The sequence below is a fragment of the Barbus barbus genome, assembly GCF_936440315.1.
Source record: "Barbus barbus genome assembly, chromosome: 6".
In the NCBI taxonomy this organism is placed as follows: domain Eukaryota; kingdom Metazoa; phylum Chordata; class Actinopteri; order Cypriniformes; family Cyprinidae; genus Barbus; species Barbus barbus.
Genome location: NC_136734.1, coordinates 28,082,376 through 28,101,296, shown reverse-complemented (window position 1 = coordinate 28,101,296; position 18,921 = coordinate 28,082,376). Strand labels below are relative to the sequence as shown.

Sequence of the window (18,921 nt, the reverse complement as noted above, 5' to 3'; positions counted from 1 at the left end):
ACAAAGTAGCTAACAAGGATTTTCAGTGTGTGGCTTGTCGCTGTGTGTGTTTCTTATCCAATAATGAAAGCTTGCATTAGATCTTGTCATGTTTACTTGTCCCTTTTCCACTCTTGAAATGCATGAAAGAAATTCTTTACACTCCTTCACACAAAAACCCTGAGAAACTTTCCCTGGAGGGGGGGTTGAGATTGGGGAAAATATAGTCTGAGACCACAGCATTCCTTCGGCCTCAAAACAGTCAAAAGTCAAGGTCATGATTCCCAGGGAATGCAACTGGAAAAAAATCGCTTGGATAAAAGCATCTGCCAGATGTAAATGTGCAATATGAACAAAATCTTATTTCATTTATGTCACAATATAGTAACATATATATACTATTGCTATTTTTATAGAAATACTACGGAAATTGAAAAAGTGTATAACTAAAATACTGCACATACTTCTAGTCTACACTGTATGAATCAATTATGAATTGATTCTTATTAAAGATCCAAACGTGATTCAGTTAAGAGTAGTTGTGAGTGATTTTCTACTTTGTCTTTTGTTACTGGATTAACATTAAAGGTGGGGTATGTAATTTTTCAAAAACGCTTTAGAAAACTTGTAGCCAATCAGCAGTAAGGGGCGTGTCTACTCGTGATGTGGAGGCGAGAGCGTTCAGTGCACAGCCGAGCTGAGCGACAGAAAGATAGAGATGGTGGATAACAACAAAAGAGGAAAACATCTGCGGAACGATAAGGCAAGAAGTAGGACCTGTGTAAATATTGGATCAGTTTTCCAGTGCTGGAGAGAACTCAAGGAGATAGGTTAGTAACACCGTGTCTACACCAGACGTGGCGCGCTGCAACAGCTAAAGTCTGCCTATAATGGATGCGATAAAGTGACCATTGAAAATCATTTGAAATTTGTGTCAGTACGTCATAAATAGAACGCGGCAGCAGTTATCTGTCGGACATTTGTCGCGCCGCACAGCATCCAGTGTAGGCAGCATCATTGACTATAATGACTTTATTTTGTGCTTGGGGTTTCCCTCTGATCTTCTATAACTGAGGAGAGTCACCTTGTTTTACACTTTAGTATTTTGGCGCACCGCTCGCGTCCGGTGTAGACATGGTGTAACATTGGCTTTACTTTGTTTGTAAAGTTGACAAGACTTGTAAACACTGGTATCTTACCACCCCCTTTACATCTTGAGAACAGATTTGAAGCATTAATGAATGTGGGTGAGAAATCCGCAAATGTGACTAAACACGGATCGAATCAGCCAGCAGCTAACATCGCTACTAACAGGCGCTCAAGGTCAAGCAGACAGCGGCTTTCAGCTCAGAGCGCAGCCGAGCCCAGGACTCTGATAGTGGGTGATGCTATTATCAGAAACATCAGTAGCAGGACTACAACTGCATACTGCCTTCCTCAAGCAAATGTCTCTGATGTGAACAAAGAACTTCGGAACATTCTGATGAAGCACAAGACTGCAAATCGAGTCATCATCCATGTGGGGAAGAAGGATATTCGGAAGGAGCAGTCAGAACTCCTTAAGAAGGATTTCAGTGAACTCTTTGAAACACTTCAAAGTCTTGAAGTTCAGTCATTCATCAGTGGACCACTCCCAGCAAGGGGAACTAACATGTTCTCACGGTTGCTTGGGCTGAATACATGGCTACAAAGAACCTGCAGTATAAAAGGAGTCAACTTCATCGACAACTTCAATCTTTTCTGGGGCCACAGACAACTGTTTAAACTAGATGGCCTCCACCCAAACAGACTCGGTGCAAGAGTGCTTAAGGACAATATCTATTTCTCCCTCCGTCATCCTTCAGCGGTGTGTGCCAATCTACTTGGCCCGAATGGCACACACACACCTGGACAGTATATGAGTGACCACAGGACTTCATGTCAGCTTCTGAGTCAACATGATAACACCACGCAGCCACAACAAGCACTGCTCATGGACATCCCAGCTGCGCCCTGCCCACAGAGCTCATCACATGCAGACTGTGACGTACTACAACAGCTCCAAGACTCAGCACCCAAGGACGACTTTCTGGAAAACAGCCAGGGAAGCCAGAACGACATCTCACAGCCAGCGGAAACACCAGAGCCAGAGCCCTGCTCACCAGATACACTATCACTCTCTCCAGAATCTCCACTTCTAAGCTTCTCACAGAAAATGGAGGAACTGGTGTATGCTGGGACCAAACTCTCCCACTCTTTCGCTTCAAGCCCCCAGATATCAACTAAAAAACGGCGGGCCCCACAACCACCAAAGACTGCAGGCCCAGCTCACCCTCCTCCTCCTGCGAGAGCTCTCCGGCCGCTGCCACAACGTCAGGGCCCAAACCCCTCTCCATCTGGTGTAGGTGAACCAAAAACAACTGATAACAGCTCTCAGTGATATGTGTCCCCGCTATATTAGCAGCAACATTCACAAATGTTTACAGAACAAGCGGTAAATGCATACCTTGACTCTAGGGGTCAAACAACTAAAAATCAAGTCAGAAATCTTGGGGTGATTCTGGAGACAGACCTTAGTTTCAGTAGTCATGTCAAAGCAATAACTAAATCAGCATACTATCATCTCAAAAATATTGCAAGGATTAGATGTTTTGTCTCCAATCAAGACTTGGAGAAACTTGTTCATGCCTTTATCACCAGCAGGGTGGATTACTGTAATTGTCTCCTCACTGGCCTTCCCAAGTAGACCATTAGACAGCTGCAGCTCATCCAGAACGCTGCTGCCAGGATTCTGACTAGAACCAGAAAATCTGAGCATATCACACCAGTCCTCAGGTCCTTACACTGGCTTCCAGTTACATTTAGGATTGATTTTAAAGTACTTTTACTCGTTTATAAGTCACTCAATGGCCTAGGACCTAAATATATTGCTGATATGCTCACTGAATATAAACCGAACAGACCACTCAGATCATTAGGATCGAGTCAGTTAGAAATACCAAGAGTTCACACAAAACAAGGGGAGTCTGCGTTTAGCTATTATGCGGCCCGCAGTTGGAACCAGCTTCCAGAAGAGATCAGATGTGCTAAAACATTAGCCACATTTAAATCAAGACTCAAAACTCATCTGTTTAACTGTGCATTTGTTGAATGAGCACTGTGCTATATGTCCGAACTGACTGCAATACATTTTATGTATAATCATATTCTTTAAATTTATTTTAAATCATTTTCTATATCATTTTAAAATTCCTTGTTTTTATTATTTTTATTTCCATGTTTTTATTGATTTTAATGTCTATTTCACTTTCTTTTATGTAAAGCACTTTGAATTACCACTTTGTATGAAATGTGCTATATAAATAAACTTGCCTTGCCGTGCCTTGTTTCATAGAACTAAACGTTGCCTGGGTTGCATAGTCTACTTATGTGTGGGGCGGAGCTATCAAAATAGGGGCGAGACCCTTTTGGGGTAGGGGCGTGTTTGTTTTGGTGATTTCAAATATTAACATCAGCTACCAGAAATCACTTACCCCACCTTTAATGACACAGACCTCAGCAGGTAAATTAGGCTGCTGTCCCTTTAATTCGTGATCACATGACCGCCGCATTGAATTCTTTCTGAATCTAGCTCATCCCACTCTTTCTTTTCTCAGTCATGCATGTTTTTTTATCACTCTTAGGTGTATATAACTTATAAATAGTACTGTGGTATGCAGATATATTTACATACCGCAAAATACACACTCTTAAAACAGATGTGTTAAAAACAACACAACCTGTGTTATATCTTAACACACCCGTGTGTCTAGTTAAGGACAACACATTTTGTGTTACTTTTAACTCAACCAGTGTGTTATTCTTCTTTACACATTCAGTGTGTTAAAATATTTAACACACTAATGTGTCATTGATAACACAATTTGTGTCATATGTGCTATTTTTTACCAGTTACAATGAATGCAATACAAAAAACAACTTTTTTCTTTCAAATATATACATATTTATTAAAACTTCACTTCTGAATTTTCACAAAGGCAATATTCACGTGTCATTTGAATTTCATAAAGATTTTTAAACAATTTTATATCTTGGATTTACAAACAGGTTTTCTTTGTTAGAAATCATGTGAAGTGGTTTTACATCAGCAGCATTGCTTAAATTAATGACTTTATATTCATTTGTTCTTTGGACAGCATATGCATACAAGTGTGGGTGAAAATACAGTTGAGATAGAACTAAGAAAAACTACAACCCTTTCTTTTTCACATTGTGGAACTGTGTAAAACGTCACCAAAGAGACGCTCTTCTCTTAAGTCACGGTTTAAAGCAATTACACAACCAGTTTGAAAAGTCTGACCGAACGCATTAACAGAGTGAGAAACGAGAACAGTGCTACATGTGTCAAGTTCATAGCCAAAGCTTGAGGATATCTGCTGTACAATTTGTGATTTCTAAAATGTGAGCCATCACAGTAATCACGCAATTTGTCGTCACTTTCGGTTGAATCCACAAAGAGCTTTTGCATTTGTTCATTGTCAAAAAGAAACTTCAGAGTATCAATAATAGATATGTACTGACATGTATCTGCTATTAACACTTGAGTTAATGTACCTTGCTTTCTTGCAGTATCACCTCTGTTTCCAAGGAAGATTTCTATTGGCTTGATGAAAGAGTGGTTTGCTGCAAAATATTTGGTCATTTTGTAGGGGGTATCAACTTCCTCAAACATATGTCGTCCTCTTTCAAATTCATCCATCAAAGTCTGCAATTCATCACTGGGTATAGAGTAACGATTAAGCAGAGATGTGGTTTTCTCTTGCAAACAGTCCAGGGTTTCGCAGAGCAGTTCTTTTGTGCATGTGATGCTTCTTTGCACATCAGTCAGAGTACAATTTGAAGAGGAGTACATTTTTGCAACAAATGCTGCTGCACAGCTTTGGTAGTCAGAGGTGCTGCAAGTACTGGAGCCATCAAAATTATTTTCTGGAATATCAACAGCAGCAGAGCAAGATGGAGCTGGAAAGTCCTCACTCGTGCTGGTGTCACGGTCTTGTTCTAAATGTAATGGGTTTGCAACCTGAGCATGCTCTCTATTGAGATGTTTAGTATAAGAATTGAAGTTATGGTATGTTCGTTGGCAATTGTTTTGACTACAAACAATTGTATAATCCTGTCCATCAGAAAGTGCATGGACATGCCTAAGATGAATTATGAGTTTCCGGACGTCTTTTGAAGTTGATTTTTTACACCTTGGACATATGTACATGGTGGTACAATTTAGGATAGTGCTTGAAGCTTCGAAATAAGCTCCACAACTTTGGATCTCTTCCCACCAGAGAAAGGAATGTCATATACATTTTCAAGGAAATTAAAGACCGATGTAAGTTGGACAGGATATTGTACATTGCAAACCCAATACGTTTTGAACAGCTTGTCAATGGCACACGTCAGACTGTTATCGTTGAGTGGAATGGTGACTTTGTCATTCTCGGCCACAATGATGTATTGCGCTGTAGAACTGCGGGCTCCTAAACAGACAATGTGGGGTTGATGGTTTTCCACCATTGTCTGGGAATGATCCAGGAGGCTGGAGATGCTGGTTCCAGCCTGTAAACATAAAAGTACATTTTTTAAAAGCTATTATTAAAACAATTCAAGTGACTGAAGGTTTTCTTAAAGGGATAGTTCACCCAAAAATTTGAATTCTGTCAGTAATTACTCACCCTCATGTCGTTCCAAAACCGTAAGACCTTCTATTATCTTCGGAACACAAATTAAGATATTTTTGATGAAATCTGAGAACTGTCTGACTCTTCATAAACAGCAACAGACACAAAACTGAAATGTTCCCAAATGCAGAAACGTAGAAAGGACATCAGTAAAATTGTCTGTGACATCAGTGATTCATCTGTAATTTTACAAATTCAACAACTTTTTCCTCCTCATTCCATCTGCTGCCTGTATGCCGCCATTGTGAAGAGAGTATCATGACGCATGCACTTGCTTCCGCTTGATGTAAACAAGGCATGCATTTGCTGTCCTCTGCTCATAAACAAAACACGACGAGTGCTTTGTTTACATGGACAGGAAAGCCTGTGCATACGTCGTGATACTCTCTCCAAAACTGCAGCACACCACGGCAGATGATAAAGAGAAGAGTTGTTGAATAAAGTTGTTATTTTTGTTTTCTTTGAGCACAAATGTATCATAGCTTCATATCAGCACAACTGAACCCCTGATGTCACATGGACTCTTTTACCTATATCCTACATTTCTGTGCTTGGGAACATTTCAGGTGTGTTGCTGTTTATGGAGGGTCAGAAAGCTTTTGAATTTCATCAAAAATATCTTAATTTGTGTTTGCAAAGTTGAATGAAGGTGTTACGGGTTTGGAACGACATGAGGGTGAATAATTAATGACTAAGTAATAAAACTTTTTTGGATGAACTCTCTCTTTAATTCATTTGCATTCATTGAACTGAAGGCCAGGGATATTTTCTTATTTATGTTCAAAAGAAAATAGGAATGCACAATATTATCACTTCACTGTTTTGTATCACTGCATTTCATTTGAGAATGCACATACAGAATGATGCGTTTAGTGTGATAGCGTGCAGTGACAACAGCAGCAACAGCCTCCCTTTGGTACTAATGTTCATTCGGTAAGGCGTTTTTTTTTTTTTGTTTAGTGGCCGCTGTTGGTCTATTTATAACAAAATAAAAAGTAAAATGCACAAATAACCTTAAGATACTTAGCCAAAGTGAGCTAAAAAATACTGACAAAAACCTAATATTGTGCATCCCTAAAAGAAAACAATGAAAACAGTATAGTTTTATGTAAATTAGAGAGTCATGTAATTAAGTAACATCACAAAGTGCTTGCACAGAAAACTAACAAACTAAAACATAAACATATTAGGGCAATCAAGCTGCTTACCGGCTTAATGTCCAAGAGGTAAGAAAGGGCTGACTTTGTACTGCATTTGGCCCAACCTTTGCTCCTCCCGGACGCAGTGGGGGGCAGCAGTGTAGTAAGAATTTGAAGAGCTCTGTAACATGACTCTGTAGTATAATAAAAAAAAACACAAAATATAATGGCATTTTTCAAATGGCTGAAATAATGGCAGACTTTGATCTCCAACTTTGCCTTCAGAGAACTAGTAAAACTAATGGTGTCCACTGAAAGAAAAACAACGGTTTGACAGAACAAGCAAAGTAGCCTACCTTCACTCTCATTATCAGTTGGCATGACCAGAGGATCTTTCACTGTGGACATCTTTTGCAACTTCCGAACAATATTTCCTTCCCATTTTCGAAGAAAGAGGTCAGCCTTCCCAGGAAACATTTTTCCAAACTCAGTGTCAAGCTACAACATAGGATACAATACACAATTACAACACTACCGTGTTTTCTCAGTATGTTCACAAATGATCAAATCTAAGTTTATGCAATCATAACAGTAAAAACAAAACTACTATACTTCAGTTTTATGATTTGAATTAAACTGATTGAAGTAAAATAAATGGTGGAGCTTGATTTCAGTGCACCTTACAATCTCTAGTTTGCAGCAGACTGATGGTTGGAGGGGAGTGGTTAAAGGATGTTTAAAGGACTTTATTTTATTTTATACTTTATTTTAATTAAATTGCATAGAATTTTTCATCACAAGATTAGTAATGTGCACTAACAAAGTATAAAAAAAAAAACATTTTGAATTCATTTGGACTTTAAATGTTAATATTTAGCAGCCTTGTCCCTGTACTGACAAGTCTATTTATACCTAGCTAGAAGAAAAAAAACACAAAACACAAGATGCAAAACACAAGATGTTCTTACCAAGTATGGCATGTCTACAAATCGAGGATATTGTTCAAAAATCTCTTGCACTGTTGGGGACGTGTTTGCAATCCATAACCTGCGATTACTGTATGTTTTCTCCATGCCCAATTTGATGGTATTGAGGTTTTCTGGAGATGGTTTCATCCTTTTGATCACAGTCATCCACTCCTGAGTGGAGTCCTCCTCCCCTTCAGCATATGTTATATCCAAAGTAAAAAAGGCAAAGAAAAACACCAATCTGTTATATACATATACTGATTACACATACATTCATAATGTAAAATGTAGTTAACAAACAGTGTTATAATGAATATTTATTACAAAAACAGCTAACAAAAGCTAGATAAACCTTCAAGATATAAACCTAAACATCCTTTTTGAGATAAAGACATGCGAATGTCGAAGTCAATCAAATGTTAAACGTTACAGTAATAAATCATAGTATTATTTAAAGACATTTAACAAGACATCAATACATTATGTTGTTTAATGAAAGAAAGGCGACGGATAGCAGTGAAAGTGATAAGAGTTAGCTGGTAGCTGCTACCGCTTTGTCAAACTCATTAACGACAATCCTGCCATGGCTGCAGCGTTTTATCGGACGTCATATAATTGGCAACAAATCAAGCAAAGAAAAACAAACTCGTTAAAAATAAGTTCTCTCCAGAAAGCGAGGAACAAACGTACCAAAATGTAAAGAAATAATAATGTGTGAAGCATTAACTATCTGACGCCGTTTTCGCCCTGTTCAACACCGCCTCTCGTGACTACCGAAAATACCCGTATGCACGACTAGAGGCTGCTAACTAAATGCACATTTGACCGTCTAAAAAATTCACATTAAACATATATATGACAGTTTCTAATAATTAAAAATAATAAATCCAAATACCTGACATGTGCACTGCATCCAAGTCACCCATGGATGGAGATAGAGGCGCGAAATTGCTTAACGGCTTGCGGAGTGACGTAGCAGCAATGTGATTGGATGATAGTTAACACATGTTGTGTTGGACACACTGTGTTGTTTCTCTCTTTCTCTCTCTCTCTCTCTTTTACACATGATCAACTTAAAATTACACAAAATGTGTCAAAATAGCCATAACACAAAAAATGTGTTATTAATTAACACATCCTTTTTGAGAGTGCACAATAGAGCAAAATCTCTAACAAGACTCATTATACCATGGTAATGATATATACTGTCATATGGTCCAGCCCTAATTTACAGTATTTTATAGGATAGCATGGTTATTTGGGTATTTTAAATTACAGTAACTGGCAAATGTTCAATTTAGGAAAGGTTTGTAAAAATAGTACTGTGTTGAATGAATTTATTCTTATTGAATTTTCCATAAACTTAAAGGAATGAAATATTGAACACAAAATGAACACAAAAGTAATCTATGCAACTCTCTGATGTCAAGTGTACAACTGTTGGCTGGAAGTGATAGTTTAGTTTTTAAAGTTTAAAATATCTTCTTTTTTTTTTGTAACACTTTACTTAAAGCCTTCATTTATAACACATTGTAAAAGTAGTTTTAATGCATTAATTATGCCTTGTAATGCACCTTATAATGCATAGTACAGTCTCATGAATTTTTTTTTTTGAAGTTTCAGTGCATTTGCGTTATAGGGACTCACAGAGAGAGATTTCTATAAAAATCTTTGTTCATCTTCATCTCAAGAAAGAAAGTTATATACATCTATACTGCACGAGGATGGGTAAATGGTGATGGAAATTTCATTTTGGGGTGACCTATCCCTTTAAGCAGTGAAACTGTTCAAGGAAAAAGAATAATGTGTTGCAAGAATCGTGAAGTATTAAGTATATCTTCTGAATACCAAAAGAAAGAGAGAAAAAAACATGTGTCTGAGCCAAGATGCTGTCTAGAGATACAGTTACACCTGCTCCACAACTTAAGATCATAACACCTCGTAACACTGGTTTTTCAGCACTACTTCTGCCGTTTGTCACAGGTGCAAAACCACACAAAGTGCATCAGCAAATGATGACCGTAACAATCAGTAAAAATCCTGCTGTATGTATTTTGTGCTTTTTTTCTCTCGGTTTCCCTCTGATCTTCTATAACTGAGGAGTGTCACCTTGTTTTACACTATAGATTTTGTGCAAGTTTTGTTACTTTTTTCTTTTCTTTTTTTTACGTCAAACATGTACATGTGTAGTCAAAGGGGCTTCTATACTCTTTTATGTAGTCTCTGTTGTTTACAGTTTGATGGAAGGTGGTATGAAGTAGGACTTTTAAAAGATCGTATTATTATTAATTTGATTTTAGTTTTATTTATTACTGAAAGTTTTACTCTGTGTGTGGGTGACATAGATGACTTATGAATAATTAAAAAACAGCAAAATAGGACATCGTGTAATCACATTTCAGTGAGCATTAATATTACTCACTGTACATGATTTTGCATAAACACCAAATTTCTAGTAGTACGACATCTTTTTGTGTTCACATCTGAGGCCTTTCACTGAGTCACATACGAAGTTGTTCCTTTGAATAAGTTTCATGAATAGACAAACATGTTTCTTCCTGTACAGACACGAAAAGCAAACTGGCAAAAGTCAGTAAAGATATGATTATATTTGCCCTCCTATGCCCCAAAGTGCTAAATGTCATTGTTAACTCAACGGACCAGTTTCACTCACACTTCATTGCCTACACAAACAAATGTGTGGATACCAATAAGCACATGACGTGTAGACTGAAAAAAACGGCTTTGCAAGGGAGTAGCACAAATAAATACTCTCAAAGGATGTTGCCTGTGTCAATAGTGGCCCCAGATGTCTGACAGCACTTTTGAGAATTCTTCCGCATCTTTTTATTTAATTTGATATTATCAGCATACATAAAAAGTTTCATTCAAAAGGATTTTTCCATTGTATTTCTGCAGAAAATAATCTCTGTGATCAAATTTTTTTTGATAAACACTACTTTTTTGAATATTGAATTTTAAAAACAAGAAGTGAAATACTAAACGTCTATAAACAAACTACATGGTTGCATGATTTCAACATCACCATCACTAAGCACACAAAAGTCTTTAGTTTAAAAACATTTTCCCTGAAAGTTTATATAGTATAATATTTGCTAGTTTTCCTTCTTGGAGGCTTTGAGTTTAGGGAGCTCAAAAATTTTGGGAAAAAACTGTAATACTGGGTGAAAGGTTTTTTTTCCATTTCTTAGTTTGTTTCTTCCTCTTTCTCAAAAATGACGTTAAGTGTTAAAACTGAAGTCATCCATACTGATTTACTCTCAGGCAATGAGCAGACCGAGTCTTGTTTATTTAAAGAATCAAACACATGAATTTGGTTCTGAAGTACACAAGGATCATTCTGGACCAGCGTTTCCACTTCTGGAGGCACACAAACAGTACACATTTTTGAGGTCTACTCAAGCACACCTGAAACAACACATCCACTTATTATTATCCAAAAACCAAAGACAGATGCCTTGCTGCCCGAAAAGGAAGCTGAAAAATGGCCAACCTATTTTGATACATAACACCCTTGTGTGAAAAGAACATTTAAGCATTTTAGAAACGTTTTAATTGACTTAATATTGTGTGAAAACTACATGAATAGTGTTAATAGTATGGTCACAACAGTTGAATGTTGTGTTAATTGTGTTTAGAGTTTTGAAAATGTGACTATAGATTGGACAAAGGGATGTTAGCAATTGAAAGAAACTGTAATACTGGGTGAAAGGTTTTTTTCCATTTCTTAGTTTGTTTCTTCCTCTTTCTCAAAAACGACGTTAAGTGTTAAAACTGAAGTCATCCATACTGATTTACTCTCAGGCAATGAGCAGACCGAGTCTTGTTTATTTAAAGAATCAAACACATCATTCTGGACCAGCGTTTCCACTTCTGGAGGCACACAAACAGTACAAATTTTTGAGGTCTACTCAAGCACACCTGAAACAACACATCCACTTGTTATTATCCAAAAACCAAAGACAGATGCCTTGCTGCCTGAAAAGGAAGCTGAAAAATGGCCAACCTATTTTGATACATAACAACCTGCCCTAAAGATAGAATGCCATAAAATCATAGATAGATAGATTAATCTTGTTTGCTCAGCCGGGCAGCTCCAGATGGGTGAGTAGAATGAGACTTCACAGTGGGAGCAGATAGACTCAAGACACAAATTACAATATTAGCCATGATAACCTAAGGCAATTTGTTCCATAGCTCATGAGCTGATTTATTTCTCTGTCTGGGTTCTCTCTCTCACACACCCATTAAACACTCATCCTCCCCTTTCTGCTGCTACTGTTTTCTCTGGAAAAGTGGTTACAGCTCTTAACTATAAATGTAGTTTGAACAGGCAAAACCCAAATCTGAAACTAAGCGTAGACATTCAGTGCTAATTATAGTTTGAATAATCATTATGATAGGACACACCTGGGCAACAAAATGTTCCAATACTTTTGCTCACATGAAAAACGGGTGGGTTCAAACAAAAGGTGATATCTTCTAAGTTGTCTGTCAGATCCAGATGTAAATACCTGGAAATAAAAGCCGGCATGTAAATCTCTTGTCTGATATTCATCTTTTGATGTCAAACCCAAATGTTTTCAGTCTACAGCAAAAATAAAGGAATTCGCCTCATTGTCCCAATACTTTTGGAGGGGAGTGTATATATATCTCCTGATGGCCATAGATTGACTTGATTTCTAAATATATTTAATGGATCCTTCTAAACAATATGAATACATTTATTAAAACAATTTCCCAAGCGAAACATAAAATTAGGTTAAAGATACAAATTCATGCAGTATGCATATTTTTCTGCAACGAGCTAATAAATTAAGAAATATCATTACTGTCACCATGCATCTGTACAGAAACAAAAACATCAATTTTTTTGGTTTAATGGACGATAGGGTGAGTGAATTATGAAACCAGAGAGGGCAGAGTTTTCCTATTCCTTCCTCTCTGTGACCTCCTCTATAGACATATATTCCACGTCTCTGCATTTCCATGGCAAGCCCTCGCCTCATCCATCACTAAAAGCTTTGATTATGCGCTCTTATGAACTGTACAAAACATACTCATTCAAGCTGATCACACACACAAACCGGTTTATGAATAATTATGGAGGTGGAGGTGTCATGTTTACTCAGTGATGATTTGTTGGATTTATAATGTGCAGTGTAACAAACAATAATGTATGATCCCCTGAAATCCTCCAAGCCTGAGGCAGGAATGTTAGTGTAAAAACAATATCATCAGCAACAGTATTCGAGATTTCCCATTGCTGCTCTGAGGTTTATTGCTTTATAGAGGAATGAGGCACACTGCTCTCATTATATGCTGTGATTCATACGCTTTAGTTCCGCAGGTGGGCTGCCTGACCTCAGTAATTCATGTGAAATCCTGATTGAGATTATTCCCAATGTAATCTCAGTGAAAACATGATTATAGCATCTCTAAAATGCCTATCTACAGGTGGCTTTATGCAGATATGCATCAAAGTCTGTAAAGGACATGATTTGTATTTAATGCATTTAGTGACTCGATCTAAGATATGATTAATATGAATGGAGTCTGTCGCTCTCCTCTTGGTGTGTATAAAAGTGAATGTGTTTAGTATTAAAATCTGGTCAGCTTTGGGATGGAAATTGAGTCATAAATCACGCTGCACAGTTATTGCCTCCTTGACCACACACACACACACACCTTAGATGTGTGTGTGTGTGTGCAGGTGTGCAGGTGTGCAGAAACAGTCCTCATAAATAAAGCAAAACATGTCTATAATAACTTTTTCAGAAGTATTGATGAGACGGCAGCACAAATTACACTAGAATAAATTATTAGTTTGAAGTTACTGTATGATCAGTGTATGCTTGTTTTATATATGATGAAGGCATAAAAGAAGAAATGGATTAGTGTTTCATCTTCACTTGAACAAAATATCAAAATTCATATCTGTATCTGTAGACAGTAATTCATAGGTTAACTGTATATGTTGTAGCGATTTTCTAAGGCTTTGTTTGAAATGCAGTATTTGTAATAATAGCCATGTATTCCTTCAGTCCAAGACTTCTAAGATTTTCAATGAAGGAAATAAAAGAACAGTGATTCATTTTATTACTGAAGCAATACTGACCTCTAGTGTTTATACTTCCAAAGCCATAGAGTGACGTCTACTTAAAATAAAAATAATATAATAAAATCCATCTAAAGCAACGACAGTAAAAACTTTCCCAATAAAAAAAAATATAAAAATTGTGTGTATCTTTAATTTTATTATATACATATACAAATGATTACATCAGTCCTATATTGCACTGGCTCCCTGTTATTGTTCGAGTGGATATTAATTCTCATGCTCACCTATAAGACATGGCCCCTCAATATTTGTCTGATATTTTAACCCCATAAAAAGGCGTGATCTCCATTTTTTTTATGGAGCTATAAAATTATTATTATTATATACGTATTATTATTAGTAGTAGTAGTAGTAGTAGTAAAATATACACTGAAAAAAATTATACTAATTTTTTTTAGGGTAAGTGGTTGCAATCAGTCTATAGCTACATTTAAATAATCAAATTTAGTTGACTAACTTTCAGTAAAATGTGTTTATTTAAATGTAGCTAAAATAAATTGATTGCAACCACTTACCTTAAAAAAATTAGTAAATTGAATGTATCATTTTTTTTCAGTGTACGTAAATTATTATTATTTACGTAAATAAATATCTCTGCTAAAAGCTAAAATAATAACTGGCAAAATGCTAGTAATTTCTAGACTAATGTTACATATTAACATTCCAATGGAGCGTCTTGTCCAATCATGTAGCTCTACGATCTGAAAAGTGTGTTGCTGCTGGAGGGTGTGTAGCAAACATCTGACCAATCACCAAACACATACTGAGTAAAATCAACCAATCAACATCATCCTTACAGCGAGGCCATTTCCGTTTGGCGGAAGTTGACGTTGCTAACTCCAGTGCAAACATTTCTGGTCGTATCCAGTATTTAGCGAGAATAACACATTATTAACCCCTTAAGGTATGTATGAAGCTTTGCGTCTTGTTTAATAAAGTGAGTTGCTTGCCGCCGGTTTTAGGCTTCCGGGAACATGTTTCTGTAGAAATGTATGAATAGTGCTATGACTGAGTTGTCAGGTGATATCAGCTGGACAAATATCTTGTTCTAAAATATTAGAAGTATTTATCTACTGTGTTAAATATTACAAAGATTGTGTTTGGCTACAGCAGTGCATATCACATACAGGTTTAGGTGGTTTCAAAGATGTGTTTGACCAGAAGTCAGTTTTCCTCTCATCTTCAGACTATGAGACGTGGCTGTAAATGTGGTTACAAGAGCCGCCTGGCTCGCATTAGACTGGAGAAACATGACTACAAACCTGTTTTGAGTTGGTAATGCCTGACCTTCTTTTCTTACATTTCACACAGGTGTTGAGATAGTGTCTTGCAAGAATGTGGGGCATGTGTCCTGTGGAGTCTGCATCGCGTGATTGATGGCAGCTCTGGCAGTTTTCCGGCACGCCTGCAGCGGCCCTCTGCTCTGGGGCTGGGGCCCCGTTCTGTTTGGTCTGCTGGGGTCTGTATTTGTTCTGCTGCTGCCTTTAGCAGGAATAGAGGAGCCATGCTGTGCCACGCTGAAGGGTCTTGCTCTTCTGCGCTGTCAGCTGTGGGGGGGTGTCCAGCGGCCTGTGGTGCACACCACCAGCCTGACCGTCCCTTTCACTGCACTAGACCTCCTGCCACAGAAAGTCAAGCCCAGTAAAGGTACAGTTGAAGCTGCTGCTGACTTTGTGTTGTTGAGTGGCTTGAGTGTCTTTAACCAAATTTGACTCTTACTTTCTCAAGTGAATTTTTGGATGCATGTTATTCTAAATTAAGTATGTTAGACTTAATAATCTTATCCTCCTGCGAGCCAGATGTAGACTTTTGTCTGTAGAGGATATTATATTTGAGCAAATATCTCTGAGACCATACATGTCAAATGGATGTCCTGTACAGAGCATATTCAGGGGTTTTCAGAGATACCAAACGACTGGAAGTTTAACCATTACATATATTGACTCTGACTAAATTCAGCACACTTATGGAAATATGGTATTTTGTAATTATTTAAATCAGACTAATTCTTAAATTGTAGGATTGAACATCTCAGAACTTTAGTGGGGTTTCAAAGCAGAATATGTTTGTTCTGTCTGTTTTGAGACATGCATCAATTTCATACATGTCCACTGTAGTCCCATTTTAAGAAGACAAAACAAGTAAATAGGGAAATAAATTTATCTATCTAGCTATCTATCTATATTCTATACAAATATTTTATATAAATATACAAATTTTATTAAATATATACATGCATATGTTTATATTTATTATATATATATATATATATATATATATATATATATATATATATATATATATATATATATATAATATAAAATGTATATTTCACATTTTTGTTAATTAAATTTTATATTTTTCAGTTAATTTTATTTCAGCTTTATTTCAAGGAACAAAAACAATTTTTAATAATTTTACTTAACAATAACACTTCTGAATGTTTATTTGTTTTTCGGTTAAGTCCCTCCCTCTTATTTTTCTTGTTGTATTTTCTGTTTTAATTTTGTTATATATGTTCAATAATGAAATTTAAAAAGATTTACATATGGCATTTCTTTTTCAAATTTATTTGTTTCAAACCTAATATTCATCTCATTCACCTCTGTGGACACAATTAAAATTATTACATTTGTGGTTTCTTGAAATCTCAGCAGACACTAAAACTCATTAGAAGTTCATTGCAATCAGGTTTACAGATTATTTACTGTCATACATTTAGATTAAACCGATAAAACTATATAAAAAATAACTGAAACATTCTTTGAAGTGTTAATGTCTATTGATTATACGTCTCTCAGCTGGAGTGTCATACTGTGAAGCGCTGACCATCTGTTTGTTTACAGAGACTCAGCTGGAAGCAAAGGCGGCTCTCCAGCAGGCTTTGGAGATGAAGAAAAATGGCAAGAGGGAGAAAGCTCATAAGCTGCTCGTCCACGCGCTCAACATGAACCCGGAGTTTGTGGAGGCGCTCACTGAATTAGGAACCATACTAGAGGAGGAAAAAGACGTCGTCCAAGCAGACCACCTGTACACCAAGGCCCTCGCCATCTCGCCCTGCAACGAGAAGGCTCTGGTGAGCAGGGATCGCACGCTCCCGCTAGTAGAGGAAATAGATCAGCGCCACTTTGGAATCATCGATGGAAAGGTACGACGTCTCATGTCCATACCCAAAGGCAACTCTGCTCTGCGCCGAGTCATGGAGGAGACCTACTACCATCATATTTACCACACCGTAGCCATCGAAGGCAACACGCTCACTCTGTCCGAGATTCGCCACATTATTGAGACCAGATACGCCGTTCCAGGAAAGAGTCTTCAAGAACAGAACGAGGCAATTGGCGTTGACGTGGCCATGAAGTACATCAACACCACCCTGCTGTCCCGTGCTGGAGCGATCACTGTAGATGACATCCTAGAGATACACCGACGGGTCCTAGGCTACGCCGATCCCGTCGAAGCCGGCCGATTACGTGCCGGCCAGGTGTTCGTGGGCCATCACATCCCACCGCATCCACAGGACTTGGACAAGCACATGCAGGAGCTGGTGCAGTGGCTGAACTCTGAGGAAGCGCTGCATCTCCACCCGGTGGAGTTCGCAGCTCTCGCGCACTATAAACTGGTTTACGTGCATCCGTTCGTGGACGGGAACGGACGGACGTCTCGCCTGCTCATGAATTTAATCCTAATGCAAGCTAGTTATCCGCCAATCACCATTCGGAAAGAGCAGAGGGCGGAGTATTACACCGCCCTGGATACTGCCAACGAGGGCGACGTGAGGCCCTTTATTCGCTTTATTGCGAAATGCACAGAAATTACACTTGATACGCTACTGATAGCCACAAGTGAGCATGCAGTGGGGCTGCCCGAGGCTAGTCATCACGCCTGTCCTGACTGTAAACACACCATACCTGTGCATAGCTGATAGATGTACACTGGGAAGTGGAAAAAGATTGCATGTGGCGTAAATTGAAGTGCCATATCAGCCTCTGTACCGAACTTATACTGCTAGTATGGGACCTGCATGGATAAACTATTGATCCATTTCAAGTTTGTGCATTTACTGTGTAGCTTTATTTGTTACTGTTCAAAGTGTCCACATTTTAGCCTCTACTTTGTTGGTTTTAAATTTGAAATTAAAGAAAATCTCTTCTTTTTCACTGAATGAACAGTATTAGGTCAGATCCTCAGCAACTACATCCTTCTGCTTGTGAGTTAATGATAATGTTGCATAAATGAACTCTGCTGTCTGTTGGGAACAATATTCATACTCATACTTTTGTTCATTTCTGTACATGGACTCTTCCTTGTCTCAAAATGCAAGCTTATGAAGTTTACTTGGAAAAAGAACAGGTCTGTTAAATGTGAAAGATTGCAGTTCTTTAGTGATGATTTTCAGATGTTTTACTAGCTGAAGTGCATTTTGTGAATGGCTTGTTACACACATTTCTCACTTACAAGCTGGCAGGTAACAGCAAAAAAAAAAATCAAAAATTAATGTTTGCAAAACCCAGTTTGAGTAAAAGTTAACCTTTAACATTACTTAGAATATAATCCATGACTTTTTCTTTTTTTAATTTTGAGGTTCTTTAGTTGAAAAGAATTTATTTTGAGATGTTACTTCTTTTTTCCATATGAAAATGATTGTTCAATGATTCTGATGTATGATGCAAGGAATATAATTGCCTACAGCTATTCAAAATGTTATTTAGGAAGATGTATCATTGATTATAGTATTGTTGAAAAGTTGCATTAATGTTAGGGACTTTTATTTTTACGGTTTTGACTGATGTCTTGATTTAGCATTTGCCACTATTTTCAAGCACTTTGATTATTTAAACATAGCTTTGTAATTTATTTTACTACTCATAAAAGCTATTTTATTATTGTGTGTAATAAATTGTGCAATTTCTCATTTCCTTCTGGTATTTGGTGGATTTATGTCTTTATTTTCTCATCTTTTCATATGTAGGATAATGGCA

At 37.4% G+C, this 18,921-nt stretch overlaps 2 protein-coding genes across 2 annotated transcripts; one reads left to right on the top strand and one right to left on the bottom strand.

The window, feature by feature from the left end:
- Nucleotides 1-4,983: 4,983 nt before the first annotated feature.
- LOC306870794 (uncharacterized protein) lies at nt 4,984-7,985 on the bottom strand. The gene is made up of 4 exons (XM_079418211.1): nt 7,798-7,985; nt 7,186-7,327; nt 6,899-7,023; nt 4,984-5,568 (listed from the first exon to the last, which is right to left on the bottom strand). The coding sequence occupies exons 1-4, from the start codon at nt 7,960-7,962 to the stop codon at nt 5,239-5,241; spliced, it is 762 nt and encodes a 253-aa protein (XP_079274337.1). The 5' UTR covers nt 7,963-7,985; the 3' UTR covers nt 4,984-5,238.
- A 6,757-nt stretch (nt 7,986-14,742) lies between these two features.
- LOC306871957 (protein adenylyltransferase FICD-like) lies at nt 14,743-18,866 on the top strand. Its single transcript, XM_079420242.1, has 3 exons — nt 14,743-14,843; nt 15,251-15,586; nt 16,786-18,866. The coding sequence occupies exons 2-3, from the start codon at nt 15,316-15,318 to the stop codon at nt 17,862-17,864; spliced, it is 1,350 nt and encodes a 449-aa protein (XP_079276368.1). The 5' UTR covers nt 14,743-14,843; nt 15,251-15,315; the 3' UTR covers nt 17,865-18,866.
- The last annotated feature ends 55 nt before the right edge of the window (nt 18,867-18,921 follow it).

Bases quoted from the DNA above. Each gene is read 5' to 3' on its own strand.
- LOC306870794 (XM_079418211.1), bottom strand. From the start codon at position 7,962: ATGACTGTGATCAAAAGGATGAAACCATCTCCAGAAAACCTCAATACC. The intron at 7,328-7,797 runs GTAAGAACATCT...CCTATGTTGTAG, and splicing joins TTGTAGACATGCCATACTTG to CTTGACACTGAGTTTGGAAA. The intron at 7,024-7,185 runs GTAGGCTACTTT...ATTATACTACAG, and splicing joins AACTGATAATGAGAGTGAAG to AGTCATGTTACAGAGCTCTT.
- LOC306871957 (XM_079420242.1), top strand. From the start codon at position 15,316: ATGGCAGCTCTGGCAGTTTTCCGGCACGCCTGCAGCGGCCCTCTGCTC. The intron at 15,587-16,785 runs GTACAGTTGAAG...GTTTGTTTACAG, and splicing joins GAAAGTCAAGCCCAGTAAAG to AGACTCAGCTGGAAGCAAAG.